This window comes from Nicotiana tabacum, chromosome 3 (genome assembly GCF_000715075.1).
Source record: "Nicotiana tabacum cultivar K326 chromosome 3, ASM71507v2, whole genome shotgun sequence".
Taxonomy (NCBI): Eukaryota; Viridiplantae; Streptophyta; class Magnoliopsida; order Solanales; family Solanaceae; genus Nicotiana; species Nicotiana tabacum.
Window position 1 is genome coordinate 189,805,415 of NC_134082.1, and position 18,623 is coordinate 189,824,037.

General features: G+C 39.2%; 1 protein-coding gene across 1 annotated transcript; it reads left to right on the top strand.

Moving 5' to 3' along the window:
• The first annotated feature begins 45 nt into the window (after window positions 1-45).
• Window positions 46-3,810, top strand: LOC107795707 (secreted RxLR effector protein 161-like). The gene is made up of 3 exons (XM_016618386.2): window positions 46-633; window positions 3,096-3,158; window positions 3,697-3,810. Exons 1-3 carry the CDS (start codon window positions 46-48, stop codon window positions 3,808-3,810), a joined length of 765 nt encoding a protein of 254 aa, XP_016473872.2.
• The last annotated feature ends 14,813 nt before the right edge of the window (window positions 3,811-18,623 follow it).

Sequence of the window (18,623 nt, forward strand, 5' to 3'; positions counted from 1 at the left end):
CAGGACTTGCTGCCAGAATTCCACTGCCATAATTTTTCCCCTATTATGACTCCTCTTGATACTTCTGTCAAGTTGTCTGCTGATATGGGTGCCCCATTAACTGATCCTAGCACCTATCGGAGAATTATTGGCAAACTCAATTTTCTCCAACACACAAGGCCAGATATAACTTTTTGTGTTCAACATTTAAGTCAGTTCCTTCAAGCTCCTCAAGTTCCTCATATGCTTGCTGCACTCCATGCGTTGAGGTATCTGTCCAATGCTCCAGCTTTAGGGATTCTTCTTTCTTCCACTTTTGATACCTCTATAAAAGCCTACTCTGACTCAGATTGGGCTGCCTGTGTTGAGTCAAGGAGGACTGTTTCTGGTTTTTACATTACACTTGGTGGTTCACCAATCTCCTGGAAAAGCAAGAAGCAACCCACTATTTCACTATCTTCTGCTGAAGCAGAATACAGGGCTCTCAAAAAAGTGGTTGCCGAGGTGTCTTGGCTGGTCAGGATACTAGATGATCTTGGTTTACATGTTTCTGCTCATGTTCCCATCTTTTGCGATAGTCTTACTGCTTTACACATTGCCAAGAATCTGGTCTTCCATGAAAGGACAAAGCATATCGAAATTGACTGCCACTATGTACGTGAGAGTCTCAATTCAGGGCTGATATCTACATTTTGCTCCCAATTCTGCCCAGCTTGCTGATATTATGACCAAGCCGCTTCCTGGACCCCTTCATCATTGTTTACTTGGCAAGCTTGGTGTGCTATCACCCCCAAGCTTGAGACATTCTGTTGACATACACAAAGGCCCAGACGTACAAACAGGCCCAACTAAGCCCAATAGATAGTATTTCAGCTTGTACATTTTAGCTTTGTGTTAGCCTCATTTACATTTTACTCTACATACCCATTTATGTAAGTATATATACGGTGGACTATTCTAGAAAGGACAAATTTGGAATTTCTAATAAGACACCAGATATTTTCTTATGATCTTCTCTCCCTTGTTCTCTGAAGTTTTGGATGTTTCCACCATGGAAATTCTCCTTTAGCTTCCGCAAATTCTTATGTTAACACATCCATGATGCAGAAAATAATTACGGGATTGGAGCGATCATACTGGATTATATCTATTCTAATCTGTTCTGCAAAAGATATTGTAGATCGGTTAACCAAATCCGCACATACAATATCGTTGTGTAATTTGTAATATTAAAGTGAAAAATAATGTCCAAGCCCATTCATTTGTGGCTGATATGTTTTAGTAACCTAGGGATTAGAAAGAAAAAAGAAGAAGAAGAAGAAACATAAGGCGTCAAGAAACAGAACAAAAGAAGAAGCGAAACTGTCCGGGATTCATTAACGGCGGCGAGCAAGAAGCCATTAGTACTGTGTGAGCTTTCACAGGTTATTTTTTTTATATTAGTTCAACATTATACTTGAAATATAAGTATAAACAAATGTGTTCTTGAAAAAGACGGGTGATGGTGGCTCAATTATGAGCCATGTGATGTTGTTTAATACTTATAAAGATGTTCGTGATAATTAGCTAGTGATATGGTAATAATTAGATAGTAAAGATAGTAATAACATATTGGGTTACGCTGTGTAGAGTTATATTGGTGAAATTTCTTAATTTTCTTTATAATAACAAGATGTAATGTTTGCCAATGATTGGCACCATGATTGTAGTAATTCTTACCTTTCCATTTCAGTTTAGTTTAGATGAGATAGTTTGACTCGCTAGAGAGTAAGAAGAAAAAAAAGACTTTTGAAACTTGTGTTTTTAAAAACTTAAGGGGTAAAAATTTTGTGGGGCTATCATATTTGTGTGATTATAAAAGCTTCTTATTAAAGGTTAAATGAGTAAAATAAAGTGTTTAAAGTTGAATAATTTTCAAATTTAAAAATATGTCATTTATTTTGGAACAGACTAAAAAGAAAAATATCTCTTTTAATTTAAGACGGAGGAAATATTAAGTTTTGGGATTTTAGAATGCATAAAAAATTCACGTTTCTACTGTTGCTGCTTTTAAAATCTTTTGATACTAATGATTAGCCAATAATTTGTAATAATGAGGGAATAAAGTAATGATTATTTAATGATTGGCAATGACTAGAAAAATGAGGTTGGGGGATTAAGCCATTGAAATACATTCTACGGTTACACTGCCTCGGCATTCACGTTCCGTGGTTGATAATTTTGTACATATTTTTAGTAATTGGATCGGGGTTGACTTTGATTTTTACTTATTATATCTAAAATTATGAAAATTATTCGTCTAGACTAATTAGGACGTGTTATTCAATATTTTAAATAGATTGAGATCATTGGAGGACGTTTGTTGGTGTTCTAAGCATTGCAAAGTTGGAGAACTTCCCGTTAGCGAGATAAATGAGACTTTAAGCTTTGATGTTTGTTGTTCTAAAACCCATTTTGAAAATGTGTTTCCTCTGTCTGGTCCATGTATTGGAACAAGCATGCGTTTGGCAGAATCGGTGGTCTTAGACTAACTGTAAAAATATTATTTTATGAAAAATATAAATAAATATTTTTTAAGTTGTTTGTTGGCGTGATACGACTGTGAGCCGTGATGTTGAGTTTAATAGTTTGATACGACTGTGAGCCAAAGTGTTGAGTTTGATAGTTTGATACGGTTATGAGCCAAGGTGTTGAGTTTGATACGGCTGTGAGCCATGGTGTTGGGGCATTGTATGCCTTCGTACCTCACCTGAGCATTATGTATGTTTCTTGATATATTTAGGGCATTGTGTATGCTTCAGTGAGCATTGTGTATGTTCCATTGCATATTTGAGGCATTGTGGTGCCCTTGTGGACTCGTAGAGGTGTTGGTTAATTTCTTTCACTGCAATTATAACAAGTCCTTAGCGTATACTATGTTAAGATATGCGTACTCCTGTTGGTTAACTCTTATTAACTCTACTCCTACGTTATTATATGATTATTATTATATCATTCTTGTTGTAGTGTAATTATATTTTCTAACACTTGTCTCAGATGTATTCAAAGTGGCAGGTCGAGGATCTTATTTGGTTATATTTGCTTATAACGCACTCCTTACTTGTATCTCTATACAGATACTGTTGCTGGAGATAGAGCTAATGGCTAATAAGTTTGTTCGGGTTGATTCTATTAATGAGGTGAGCCACGCATTGTTCGTGTAGGCTGTCACTGCAACTTTTCTAGTTGTGTTAGTTATTTCCTTCTTTTTAGGGTTTGTATACCCGTCAGCTAAACTATGTCACTTAATTAAATGCTCTATGGTCTTAATGTGAGATTTGCGTTAGACTATTATTATTTGAGTGACCTTTGGTCATTCTATCAATTTACTAAGGTATTGGTTGGTAACCATTTCATTTTTAGTTAGTAATAATTCTCTTAGACCAACACTTATTATTCTCTCGGTGTTTATGTAAATGGTTAAACGTATGAAAAATGAACTCACTTGGCATGTGGTGTTAGTTGGGTGTCAGTCACGTCTAAGGATAGTCTGGGACGTGACAGTTAGTTTCCGAGATCACGCAAAAAATGAGAACTTTTTATGTAAAAATATGATAGGGGACTTAATGAGGACGTAGTGGTGCGTATCTGTAGATAATTTTAACAAAGGAGAATTCATTTTGGAGAACCATCTAGCTTTACACATCCTAAAAAGTAGACTTATGGGTCTAAATTTAGCAACAGCGACAGCTGTTAAACACGGCATGGAACGAGTTTACTATAACGCGACATCTGATGGTCGTTGTGGCAAAGGACGACGACCAAGAGTTATCTGCCAAAACAAGACGTTAATAATATTGTAAACTTAGAGGGCGACAGTAAGAATATGCTTTTCGAATATTCTTTATTTTGTACTTTTTAGGGTTTCTTTGGAAAGTATCCCCTATAAATATGAAGAGTTATTAAAGAATGGGGGATCCAGGAGAAAAGAAAAAAGAACATTTTGTAAAAGATTTATCTGAAAGAATATACGAAGGCGGCCTTATTCATTGATTGCAGAACAAAAAGCATACATTGTTGTCCTATACGGACAAGATCCCAAGAATCTTCTATCATCCGATACCTCTTCTCTTTCTACACCATTGTCAGGGGAAGAGGCTCTCCCAAAAGATCACAATAATTGGGTAGTAACTTCTCTTGATTACGTTAGAGGCATTTATTCATACCCATTGCATATTAATATCATTGCATTTATGAGTATTTAATCATCTCAACATATTAATTACCGTCTTTTCACCTTATCTACTTCAGCTATCGTTTGGTCTAGATGTTATTATCCTTAACTAAGATTTACCCTTTTCTTATCATTAATTGGTTAGTCAAAAAGCTTAACACGTTTTGGTTAAACAATTTGGCGCCGTCTGTGAGGATTTATTTGGTTGAAATTTTAGTTTCATCTAGATCGCAAAAAAAGATAGCCATCTTTTCCTAGCTTTGCATAAACTAACAATGACAGGAAAAGGAGACTCAAGGTTAAAAGCGATAACGGGTGTCACAACCAACATCCTGGACACCATCAACGAAGATGGCAGGGAAGACAATGAAAATGTGACACCAACCGCTATGCCTAGGAGAGACGCTTCGCCTCCTCTATGCGAAAGCGGAACTGCTTCGCGCGAAAAAGAAGCCTCCACGTTTACAATAGGAGAGGCGCCACCGGCAGTAAAAAGACTACTGGAAGAATGGCCAACAAACACTCTGAACAACATACTTGACAAACCCGCTCAAAGGGAGAATAGAGACATTGCATACATAGATATCATGACAACCATTGGCGAACAAGACGCCCCCAAACAGGTAACACTCACAACACTGTTAACGCAGGTAATGACACACTCGCAGCCATTCTAAAGAAAATGGAGGAAATGGAAAATGAGAATAAGGCACTCCGTGACCAGATGAAAGAGCATCAGGAAAGGGTTGATAAAATACCAGGCGCAACAATGTTGCTACCGAAACGAGATGTTGGTCGATTCATCAAGTAACCGTACAACGAGGAAGCAGCCCCCATGCTATACCTAAAACCTTCAAAATGCCACCATACCTGAAAATATATGATGGTACTAAAGGCCCATAAAATCATACCATCTGCTACGTCAAAGCCGTAAAAGGCAACTATCTTTTGAAAGAACAGGTACCACCAGTGCTACTGAAAAAATTCGGCGAAACCTTAATAGGGGGAGCCCTAACCTGGTACTCACAACTACCGGCGCGGTCGATTGCAACATTCGAGGAAATGGCAGACAAGTTCATCATCGCTCATGCAGGAGCTAAAAAGGTGGAAGCCAGGGTAAATGACATATTCGCTGTCAGGCAGACATCCGGCGAGGGACTCAGGGACTCTTTGGCCCTGTATAACAGGGTGAGAATGAGCCTACCGAATGTATCAGAGGGGATGACGGGTGCGGACTTCTAGAACGGGTTGAGCAAGAATGGGTCGAGAGCACCCAGTAAGCTATTAAGAAGGCTAATGAAATACCCTCCTGCCACTTGGGAAGAAATCCACAATGCCTATTGCGCCGAGGTAAGGGCCGACGAAGACGATCTCAATGGTTCGATCTAACGGCTAACGTCAATTCAAGCAGAAATAAGGAAGGATCATTGTAATGACGGTCAAAGGGACCAGCTGGGTCTCGGTCTCGCCCGAGATAGACATCAACCCTACATCAGGACATCCATCCCGCCTCCCCTGCAGAATGCGGATGGCCCTCCTCGGAATACCTCAATACAGCCAAATGAAAGAGGTATGCCTCCGCTCTTATCTGCTCACAATTTTTGTGTTTTCCCCTCAGAAATAGTGTACGCACTAGAGAAACTCGGCATGAAGGTACAATGGCCGCAAAAAATAAAGTCTGATCCAAGTACTTGGAAGTCGAACGTCCCCTACAAATTCCACCAGGAACGAGGTCACAAAATGGAGGACTATATAAGTCTGCGTATGAGGTAGTAAGAATGTTAAATCAGGGACACCTGAGAGAATTGATGAGCGACCGAGGACGAGCCAATTTTTCCTGCGGACATGATCAACCCCAGGGACCTCCAAAACCACCCTCTCCCACCCGTACATATAAATGATAATCAGTGGAGTTGATGTTGATATCCAATTTTTCCCCATATATATTTTATATATACCAAAAATACTTCCCAAATAATGTATATGTGCATATATGATCACACCCATGAGTTTTGGTATTTTAATGATTTTTAAACCAAATTATCGCCTATTTTTATATCACAAATTATCAAAATTATTCCCAAAAAATTATATTTTGGTGAATAACTTATTTTATTCTCACATTTACATTAAAATTTAATTAATATGATTTTTCCATATTTCTACGAATTTATTTGGCATTTTTAAAGCTAATTGCACGAAATTGCAATTATAGCCTATTTTGCAATTAACTATGTTTTATAACTATAAAAATATTTCTGATATTTTTATATTAATATTTATGTGTTATTAATTAGTTATATGTTTTCATTTTGCTTTTCAGATCATTTTAGCTATTTTATAAAATAAAATAGAGAAATTGGCTATTCAAATGCTAGCCAGATTTCATTACAAATATAGCCCCAATTGCACCCGATTTTGACCACATTTTTAACCCAACCCAATTTCAATTGAGACCCGACCCACACCCCATTTGGATACCCGGTCCAGCTTTGTTTTGATCTGAGTCGTTGATCAAACGAGATCAACGACCCAGATTAATTTGCCTAAAATAAATCAAATGACCCCCCTTCCCTTTACCCTCATTTGCAAAGAGACCGGTCTCTCTCTAAAACTCTTCACCTCCCCCTTCTCTCTAGAACCTTCTAGTTCACCTTCTCCGATGGCTTTCATCGCCTCTCCGGCCAACTCCAGCCTCGCCTCTTTCGACCACCAGCCGCCGTGAAACCTTATCTCATCGGTTCCCTTCATCTTTGGAACTCCAGGAGTCTCCATCATGCAAGATGGTCATTGAAACCTCGCCGGGGGTCCGATTCCGGCCTTTCTCTGATGATTTTGGTTCGGTGATGCTAAAGACACCATTACCTTTGAGCTTCACGGCCAGGTTTCTCTTACCCCTCTCACTGGTTTCTTATGAAACCCTAATCTTAACCCATACCCCTTAAATCTCTGATTTTTTTAACGATTTTAACTTGTACCTTTATGTTTTGTACTATTCGATCTTTACGATTACTCCAGTTTTAAACGATTTTGTTCCCTTTTTGAAACTAGGGCTTCTGACCCCTTTTCGAAATCACTTTATTTTTTGATTTTGATACTAATTTGTGATTCTCAGTACTATTTTCTAAATAATTTGCTTAAGTCTGATGAAACCCTAACTTTGTCTGTTTGTGTTTGCGTTATTTGTTTGTCTTGTGTTCTTCTGGGTTCTTCTCCGAGTTCTATGCTCCTTGCTTTGATTTTGTTGTCAGTGTTTCAGTCCCCTACCATTCTGTGCTCTTCACTTAAAGTTTCTCTTATTGCTTGCACGGTGGTTTTTATACTGATTCTTCGAACCCTCTTTGAGACTGTAATACTTGCTTTCAAATGGTGATTCCGCGTATTTTCCTATAGTTTGAATTTCTTCCTTAATTTATGGGATACTTTCCTCAATTAATACTGATTTCCTAAGGTTTTCAATCTCGATCATTATTTTGAAAACTATTCTTTCAGAATTACGATGATATTTTGCCTTATATATGTACACCAATTTGTTGATTGATTTGCCTGACCTATTTCCTTAATTAGATGGTCATGTATTTAGTCCTTATTGCATGCTTTATGCTACTCTATTTCCTTATGTGATTATACCTTACTTTGTGATTTCTTTCCTTTCAAATGACTGATTATTACCGTTTCATTTGGGATCCCTTAATTAAAGGGTAGTCCAACTACTGACTGGATTGTGATTGATACCAGTCCCTTAATTAAGAGACTACTGCCTTGTTTGTTTACTCATATTCAGTACTATAAGTACCCCTCCCCCATTCTCTTGGCAAGACATCAAAAAGATCAACAAACATATTGCATATCGCTTACACTCAATGTTCTGAACTCTCTCTCTTTTCACACCAACATCTCTATGCTATTTGTTTCTATACAATAGTCTCTCACTTTTCCTGTTGAATGCTAATCACTCAATTGGCTGCAAGCCAAAGTTAAGTAATCTTGGTCACTTTCACTTTGCTGGCTGCTATTGTGTTGTTTGCTTTGGGTCTGCCTGCTGCTCTTTTCTTGTATACTACTGCTCACTTCCTCCATACTATTGCTCTGATCTCTACTTCTCTTTGCACACTACTGCTCACTTCTCTGTGTCCTATTGTTCGCTACTGCTCCGTGTTACATCAGCTTCAACTGGTATGTTTTCTATTTAAGTTATAGCCTCCAAAACAATATGCTCTTATTAGTGTTGCACTTCCTCTTGTTTCTTGTGTGCTTATACCTATGGTTCTGTTGTTCTTACTGCAACTAGCATGTATCTGTGTTAATTAGTATGCCTAGCTTGACTTAGCATGTTCACTACCCCTTTTCTATCTCAATGTATGTTTTTCCTTACTCCTGTACCTTACTAGTATGTGTTCAAGGCCCTCTTGGCTACTTAATATCCCTAAAACCTCTTCCTGAGGTTGACTTTAATTGGTGTCTGGTGGTGTAAGAACCAGACTCCTAGTTTGAAGCATGCTCGTTTGCTATAAAAGAACTTCTTTTTAATGTGCTATGCATGTGTAACTGGTTTTCTTGTTTGATAGCTATTTGTTCCCTTTCCCTTACCCTTGTTTGTGTGACTGTGTTTTTTCAAAATTGGTCATCCTAAATTGATTTCAAAGGAACTCTTTCACTCTTCTATTACTGTTTTTCTCAAACTGTCTCAACTGTTTTCCAACTCAACTCCTTCTAATTCTGTCACGATCTCACCACTCTTAGAAATTAGGTTCTGCCCCCTTAGTGTAAGCATTGCTTTGGGAGCCTTGAGCACCCACTAAACTTTGATGCACAAGGTTGGAAATTCCACACTCACACTTATCAAGGGTGATTTGTTTTGGGTGCCTGGTATTGGCCGGGGTCTCAAGAAACCCCTAGGGAACTTTGCCGCACACAAACTCTTGGTGAAGGTTGTGAAGCTCAAAAGAAGTTAGGTTGGAGGTCTGGGCCTGGCTGAAGGCTCCCTATAGAGTAGCTTCTTGTCTTATTCTTCATTACTGTAATTTGACTGCTTAAGTTGTAATGGTTTGTAAAGACTATGTGGGTTTATAGTGAAATTGGGAGGGATATGTATGTTTAGTTAAGGGTATGGGTAGAAAACATGACTATAGGATTTTACTTATCTATTTGTGCAATAGAAACCATGTATAGGACATGCATCTCATATATAGAAATCCTGCTCCTAGGTCTCTTTACTTTCAGCTTGTCATTTTATGATCACAATCAGCTAATAACAAATTACTGCATTCAGATACCATGCTTTAGGATTCTTATATGCATTAGAAATCATGTACTTAGGGTTTTATTTGCAATTGTTGAACGCTTTGTTAGTATATTCTGCCTAATAACGCCATCCTAATTAACTGTAAAACTGGAAACAAGTATGTACGTCCACCTTTCTCTTAGGGTTAAAACAATGCCTAGGCAAGCCTTAGGCCGGATAAAATTGATTAATCGCCTTGAGTCATGCTTAAGTTATCCCATCCCTTTAAACTGTCCGAATATGTTTTGCCTCTCTGAGGTCCGCTTGAATTTTCTACGAAACTTCTATCCTGCTCTTAATCACATCTGTGCAAATATGTTTCCTGCTAAAAATTGCCTTTCCAGTCCAGAACTGGACTACTATTTTCTTAAACTTATCTGAATACTATATCTTTTGTAATTTTCCAAAACCATTGTCCAAACCTAATATATTTACCGCTCTCTTTCACACTTCTGCAATCTGGAAATATTTTACGTTTGTTCTCTCCTGTCCGAAAACTATTTTAATATATACTCATGAATGTGTTAACAAATGTTTTCTCCTGATTCCTAAACTGTTACGCATCTACTGCCTTTTCTCAAGTTCTAAACGTTTTCGTCCAACTCTTTTCTGCAATTCTGTTTAAAACTTTTCATCTTCTATTTTAAACCTATTTTTGACACTCCAACTTTTTCTCCCTTCCTTAGACTTAAGATGTGATTGAGACGTGCTAATTGTGTGTTTAATCGTGGAGGGATATTTGAGCCTTTTATATGCGTATGTGTGATCTTTTATATGAAGTCCTACTTGTTTTGTATGTCGCTTAGTATTTTGGCCTTTAAACTTAAGGGTTCAACCTAGACCTCACCTCATAGGAATAGCGGTCCTAAATACCCTCTAGGACCTATAGGACGGGACGGGTAATAGCACGCACTAAGCACTCGTGACCAATACACATGCTTAAAATAACCTCTATGGTGTGGGAAGGGTAGAATATGGAGATGATGACCGGTGCGCTAATATCTCGTGTGAGAATGATTGCTGGGTATTGCACCGAAGTGATCCACATTATAGTTAAACCTAGGGCCCTTTTTCTTTGCTTTTCCTTCATTTAAATTAACGTTTTCCTCAAACTAAGCTTTCCTTTTTTCCAAAAAAAAAAAATCACTTGTGTCTTTCTTCTTTCAAAATTGTCAACTTGTTTATATTTCTTATGTGCAAACTTTGCTTGTCTACTCCTACTCTTCTTAAAGTCACAATTAAGTATGGTCGGGAACCATACTAGTGGATCTTTAGTGGTGCCTAACACTCCCCTCGAGATAATCTCAAGCCCTTACCCGAACTCTGGTTTTTCTTTCAAACTCTTCTTCTTTTTCTTTTAAGGTGTCCTAATGCACTATAATCATTAGGTGGTGACTCTTCAAATTCCATAACCCGATTCCTCAAAAGGGAATAAGAGTTGTTTTGCCCATAATGTCGTAAACCCGATTTCACCTTCTTTTAGGAGGGAAACAGGGGGCGTCGACAGCATGTCGACTCTACTGGGGAAACCTTTAAGGTTTTTACCATTACGTGCTTTGTGACTTTATTGCTTCCTTAATTGCATCTACCTTCTGTCTTTAATTATTTCATCAAAATACTAACTTGGCTCTTCATGGTTTTCTTTCCTTTTAATTTTTTCTTTTACTGCCTTATTATTTCAATGCTGTTATAATTACTATAATTATTGTAATTATTTATCTTCTGAACGTGAAAATACATGCAATTTGTCTTATTATTATAACTGCATTCCTCAACATCATATTCCACTCGTGCCAAAACAAATCCTATAGCAACGCTTATAATGAGTGGTTGCGCCCTTCCGATATTATAAACCCCCTAAATGTGGCAAAGACATATTTGCGGTAAAACCAGTCGATCAATGGTGTAGTCGACGGTTCCGCGCCTTTCCCTCTTGAGTTTTCCGCTCAAGGGTACCTTGTCTAGTACTTCAAAAAGTAGAAACCATATTCCCTTGAAACTGTTCATGTATCATGGTCAAACCTAGCCGAGTCAGTTATGTTGTCCGCATAATGACTCGTAAAGATAGCCTTGTCCCAAGTCCATCGGGTTTCCCTGAAACCCAAACGGACACCTACATGTTCTGTGCATTTATTTGGAGAATTAAATGCTTTTTATGCTGATTATTGGTATTAAATAGTCGAGTCCGGTGGGGGTGAGGTCTTAACCCTTTTGTTTTGCAGAAAATGAATGACAAAGTTCCTGACTTCGGTATGGTAAACATGCCTTCACTCTTGCAGACTTGGTGGAGAAACCTCCCATCGAGCAACCAAATCAACGAGTGGAAGGAGAGAGTCACCAAGGCTAGTGAGAAGATAAAATACCTGGAGTACAACTTGCTGGAATTGGAAGGGAAAGTGAGAAAAAGAGTCATCGACTATCAAAATGTTGAGGAAGTCAAAGGAGAACATCTGGCGATAGCATTTTTACTGGAAAATCTGCGCGAGCTGGAGGACTTGATCAGCGAGAACATTCAACCTGAAGAAGGTCCTTCTGGGGCCAAGTAGTTAAGAGTCTTTCTTTTCGCTTTTAATGTAATAAGGCCAATAGCCATTAGTGACATTTTTATTTTCGCTATTTTAGTGTCGTTTTGGGATTCGTCTTATTTTTATCAATAAAATGAGGCATTTAGCATTATAATTTCTCCAAGTTAATTTGTCGCTAGGCCTACCTCAGGCACAACGAGGCACCCAAATTAGGACGCGATTTATATTCTTGCACGATGTGTTTAAATATTGCAACATTTTCTTCTCATAACCCGCACTAACTTCTTACCTTTTGTTTTTCTTTTATTTTTTATTCCCCTCCCCAAAGGTTAGTTCGTGCATTCTGACATAATCAACAAGATCCAAGGGTCCTCCACCTCCTCCTCCTCTGAGTCATACCAGAAACAGGAACAAAGGCAAAATGGGAGATGCATGCGCTAGAAAGGAACTTGAGGAAACATCTCAGAATGCTGCAATCACCAAGGAGACTGCTGCTCATCTGGAGCAAACTTTGCTAAGATTCCGAGAGGAATTGGATCAAGTTAGAAACCTGGGAAGCCTGTGTGAGCACATGATTTTTTCTTCACGAAAACTACTCCAAAAAAAATTAAAAATAAAACAAATTTCATCTGTGTACAATTTTGAGAATTTGCGTGACATTTTGGTAATTATTTTGTCCGTAAATGTTTACCCATGTTGTGATTAATTAAAAAATACAAAAAATATGTGTTGCATGTGCACTCAAGATTTAATTGTACATTTTTGAATAAATTAAACCATGTTTTATTTTAAAAGAAAGAAAATCACAAAAATATGTATTTTGTTGTATTTTGTCATTTATGTGTGTTGTTGTGTAATTTTATTTTTTTTATTAAATGCTTGACCTTGTGCTTTTATTGGTATTAAGGTTTAATTAACATTTTGTAGGCTAATTTTGGTTTTACAAATTATTTTAGAATTTTATTGATTGTTAATTAAAAGTAGAAAAAGAAAATAAAAGAGTTGAAAATAAAGAACACTCGGTTTGGGCAAAAAAACTAAAATGAAAATAGGCCCAAATGAGTTGGCCCAATGTGTTAAACCGGTCCGTCTCCTCAGAGGTGCCCAAACGGCACCGTTTCTGGCACAGTTGAGCGGGGCCGTTGATCTATTTTAGATCAACGGCCCAGATCACATCTTTCTTACCCATTCCCAAACCCGACCCATTACCCGGTTCGAACCGACCCCCAGCTAAAACCAAACGACATTGTTCCTTTTAAGTGTATTGATCTGGGCCGTTGATCTCATCAGATCGAACGACCCAAGATCAATTCCCTCCCCCGTATAAAAGCCCCAATCCCTCACCCCACGCCCCCAGAGCAACCCCCCCTCTCTCACTCTTTCGTCTCTCTCACACATAGAGACAGGGTTTCCATGGAAACCCTAGCCGCCACCCCACCCCGTCGCCTGAAAGCCGGCGGCAACGGCGCCGCTGGCCATGAAACTAACACCCCTAAACCGCCATGATCCCCTCTCTCCAAATCCACACTCAGCTTACCTCGAATCTTCCCCGAACATCTCGAATCTTCGTTTGAAGGTTCGAGCAAAACCCCGATCTACACCAACCAACCCCAGATTCACACCGGTCACTACCCTGGCCTCACTTGTGACCAAACCAAGCTTGGTTTGGTTTGAATCTAGGTGGAGACCCTCAAGCCCCAAATCAGACCGTATAAACTCTAGAAATCAAAGCTTTGGGGACCCGTCCAGTTTAAACGGAAGGTTGGGGTCTAATAGACCTTAATCGAGGTGTCCTCAGTTGAGAACACTTCGATTAAAGTCCGTTCGACCTCAAATGGTCGAGTCCGGTTCGAGCCTGGGTCGTTTTGTTTTTGAGCTTCCAAGGTAAGTTTTTCTTTCCTTTCTATCCTTGTCTAAGTTCTATTTGTGTTTGTCTGCATGTCTAGTTGATTTGTTAGGTTATTCTGTTATTTTTCTTTCAATTTCTCTTCATCTTCATAAGACCTTTTGTTTGGTCGACTCTTCTTCTGACCATTGTTAAATACGTGTGGTAAGATATGTACTAGATTTGATTAATATCGTCGAGTGGTTAATTCATGTAGGTTCCCTGTTTTGTGCAAAGCTGCTGAATTCATTTGGTGGCCTGTTTAGTCTTATTTGTTTATCGATTGATTGTTACATGTTATAGCTAGTATAGTCGATTGGATAAATGTGGTCGATTAGTTTTACAGGTTTGAATGTTAATTCACACTACCTCACCTTTGATCGAGCCATTGTTCGAATTTAGTTGTGAATTGGTTATAGCTGTAGCAATTAGGAGATAGTTAAAAATTAGCTTTGGTCAGTTGTTGAGTTCAAACTCTTGCAGATTTAAATATCAGATTTCTAAAACCTAGGGTAATACAGTAATAATCAATGGATTCAGGGTAGTTTGGGGATTGAAAAGTTCACAAATTGGTTAGTTTAAGAGGGCTGACAGTAGAGTACTGAAATGTCATTAAACTAATACAATTATTTATACATAGTGGTAACAAGACTTAATGGCGTAGGGAGGTTGATTAGAATAAGTTAAAATACCCATAACTTTGATTAAAAAGAGAAAAGGATGCGGTATGGGGGGGGGGGGTCTGTCAGGAATGTCATGGGCATTTCTATATAGTTTTCAGGGGTATGGGCAAAGTTTGGGAAGGCAGCCTGGTGCTTGCCCTTTTGGCCTATAAATAGGCTCATTTAGACAGATTGAAGGGGGCTAAACACTAAGATTTCAGAATTTAAAAACCTCTTAGGTGCTGGTTTTGAATCTGGAGAAGTCAGAATATATTGAGGGGGAGATAGGCTGGAATTTGAAAAAAAGTCCAGAGTTAGAAATTTGTGGTTCTAGGTTGCTTTCTTACAGCTATTTTCAGCATATTGAGAGATAGAAACTGAAAAGGAAGTCTTTTCTTCACTGCTGAATACAACACTGTTACAACTTCATAGGCCTGTCGATTGTTCAACATTGCTGGGGTTTTCAAACTGGTTTGGCTAGGTCTGCTACTTGGTTGACCTGTTATTGTTCATTGAGTGTCTTGGGTTTCTGTTTGGGTTTTAAAAATCTGCCACTAGGTCCTTTTGTGTTGTTGATTGTTGTTTGTTATTGTTGCTGTTGCTGCATATGCTACTGCTGCACTGATCACTCCTCTTCTTCTTTTGCTTTCCTATACCAGGTACACAACTGATACACTGGTCAATGTAGGCTGAAATTTGAAGCATGAATACAAAAAATGAAGATTTGAAGTTATTTTGAATTCACTTTAGAAATATACTGAACATTAGTTATATGTATGATAGTTCACTTTCTTTACTAGAACCATGTAGTTGGCTGTAATGTAACTGAACATTTATGCATGCCATTTAGTTGGTGAACTCTATGTCTTGCTTATAGTTAAAAGAGGGATTGATGGTGTATTCCTTAACATACTGCTATTTCAATTTGCTTATTGAACAACACGTTTCAAAAGCATGACAGGTCTTAGGTAGTCAACTACTAGACAAGTTAAGCTATTTTAATTAATAAACTGCCTAATCTAACTCGCGATGATATGTTTATTTAGATGTTCTCATCTCTACATTTCTGCCTTTTAAATGCCGAAGGTATGTAGGATAATGTAACTAGGTAGTAACAGGTGAATAAGACGGCCCGGGTCCAATTTAACATTTCAGACGTTGGACTTGGGCCGACGTTGACAAGCGGACCGCCTTTATTGCATCATTTTCAGGTTTAACGGATCATGTTCGAAACTCAACCATAACAACTCACAAGAATGCATATAAATTAGGACTTTTTCTTTCATTTTTAGAGACGAACTTATTAGAAAAAATGTAGTCACTGTAGGTTTATCCTTTTTAAATAAAAAATGAGATGAGCCTCGCCCAATAAAACGCACAGATTGCGGGGCCCTCACAAAAAATATATGTGTTAATTACTTAGAACTCGGGATCGGCCGCTTAGATAACTCCACGGCCTTGCCCAAAATAATAATACGCTAATCGCTTTAGGCGCACATTTTAATAATCTTACCTTCTTAAACTCGGGTGTGCATTTCATGCGACCCAAATCCAAATCCCAAAACATTGAATAAAAATGTGTTCCGGATTGCGGGTGCATTTCATGTGACGCAATCCAAAGATATGTTTTTAAACGATGTTCACATTCTTTTAAAAATATAATAATAAAAGCAGTAAAGAGTTAAAACTTACACATGAGCTCATAATGGTATAAAATCAGATAAACAAGCTGAATATGACAGTTGAGCGACCGTGCTAGAACTACGAAACTCGGGAATGCCTAACACCTTCTCCCGGATTAACAGAATTCTTTATCCAGATTTCTGGTTCGCGGACTGTAATACAGAGTCATTCTTTTCCTCGATTCGGGATTAAATTGGTGACTTGGGACACCCTAAAACTCCCAAGTGGCGACTCTAAAATAAATAAACAAATCTCGTTTCGATTGTCCTTTAATTGGAAAAACTCCTTCACCCCTTGCGGGGGCGGAAAAAGGAGGTGTGACAGCCTGTCAATCACTCTTGCGGCTCCTGATGTTAACACCCAGAACCCCGCACCTCCACAAAACACCCCACAACCTCCAATGCAACCCCCTCATAATACTCCACCGCTCGTTCCTGAACCACAAAACACCACAAAAGACCATAACACTCCTATCTTTGTGGACACTATGCCACACTACAGTCAGTCAATCACAAGTGCAGCCGAGTCAGATGACAAGAGTTCCCTCATTCAGAATTTGGTTGCTGAGATCAAGAAGTTGACTAGCCGGGTTCAAGGTTTCGAAGGTAACAAAGGTGTCGAAGGGTTGAATTACGAAGATCTCTGTGTTCAGACAGATGTTGAGCTCCCGTAGGGGTACAAACCCCCCAAGTTCGAGATGTTTGATGGTACAGGTGATCCCAGGGTCCACTTGAGAATGTATTGTGACAAGTTGGTAGGAGTCGGAAGGGACGAGAAAATCCACATGAAGCTGTTCATGAGGAGTTTGAAGGGTGATGCTTTATCATGGTATATTAGCCAGGATGCAAAGAAATGGACTAGTTGGGTGAATATGCGTCTGACTTTATGGACCGGTTTAGGTTCAACACTGAGAACGCACCAGATGTGTTCTATATCTAGAATCTCAAGAAGAAGCCCACAGAGACCTTTCACGAATATACTACTCGTTGGAGGTCAGAAGCTGCTAAGGTCAGACCGGCCTTGGAGGAAGAACAAATGAACAGGTTTTTCATCCGTGCTCAGGATCCGCAATACTACGAGAGGCTGATGCTAATAGAGGGCCAAAAGTTCTCCGACATCATCAAGTTGAGAGAAAGGATTGAAGAAGTCATCAAAAACGGTATAGTCACTAACCTCGAGGCATTGCAAGCTACCAACAAGGCTTTACAGTCTGGTGGCTCGTCGAAGAAAAAAGATGTAAATTCTGTAATGGTTGCGCAAAGGAACAAGTCCCCTATGAAGTACCAAACCTATCCCTCAGCTTCACTCACATATCAACCTACCCTAAACTACCAAGCACCATCACCCACTTACCAAATTCCACCACCTGCTTACCAATCACCTCCACCACCTACGTATCAACCTACTTCACCTAGATATTCTCAACCTGCACCCGTATACCAAGCATATAACTCCCAACCTTCTCACTACCCATCACCTCCTACCCGCCAAAACTTTCCCCAACCTAGACTAAAATTCGACCGTAAAACTCCCAGACAATATACCTCCATAGCTGAGCCAATTGACCAATTATATGAAAAACTCAAAGCAGCCGGTTACGTTACCCCTATTCCAGCCGTAACTCCAGAAAATCCTTCCCAATGGATCAACCCAAACAAGATTTGCGCATACCATTCCAGAATGAAGGGCCATACCATCGATGAGTGTCGCTCGTTAAAAGACAAAATTCAGAACCTGATTGACAACAAGATCATTATAGAAAAGGGGCCCGCTCCTAATGTCCGCAACAATCCTCTGCCTGACCACAAGGGCGGGGGCATCCATATGATTGAGATTGAAGACGGTTGGGACCCCAAACGGTCAATCGGGTTGATAGCTGAAGGTGATGAACCTAAGAAGCCGGCAGTTACCCTCAATCCCATTGTTGTTCAGATTCAGCCTTCTAAGGAGGATGTGGTAAATATGTATGTGCCACTCGAGTTTGAAGCACTGCCTGCAAAGGTGCCAAAACCGATTGAGGTTGAGTTTGGGATTCCAAAGGCACCCGCACCATTTGAAGTTGTTGTGTTACCTCCAAGGGTGCCCATTCCGGTCTCCATGACAGACGCGACCCCGTTCAAGACAAATGCTATACCTTGGGATTACACCGCTGAGGCTAGAAGGAAAGGAAAGACATATACCGGGGAAGCAATTGCCACACAGGGCATGACTAGGACAGGCAGGGTATACACCCCGGAGCACTTGGCTGAGTCCAGCAAGAAAGCCTCCAGGCGGGTTGTTGAAACCGGACCCGATGACCTTTGGAGAAAGGTACAGGCCAAAGAGTACTCAGTCGTCGAGCAACTGAACAAAACGCCAGCACAAATTTCTATTCTGGCTCTTCTTCAAAGCT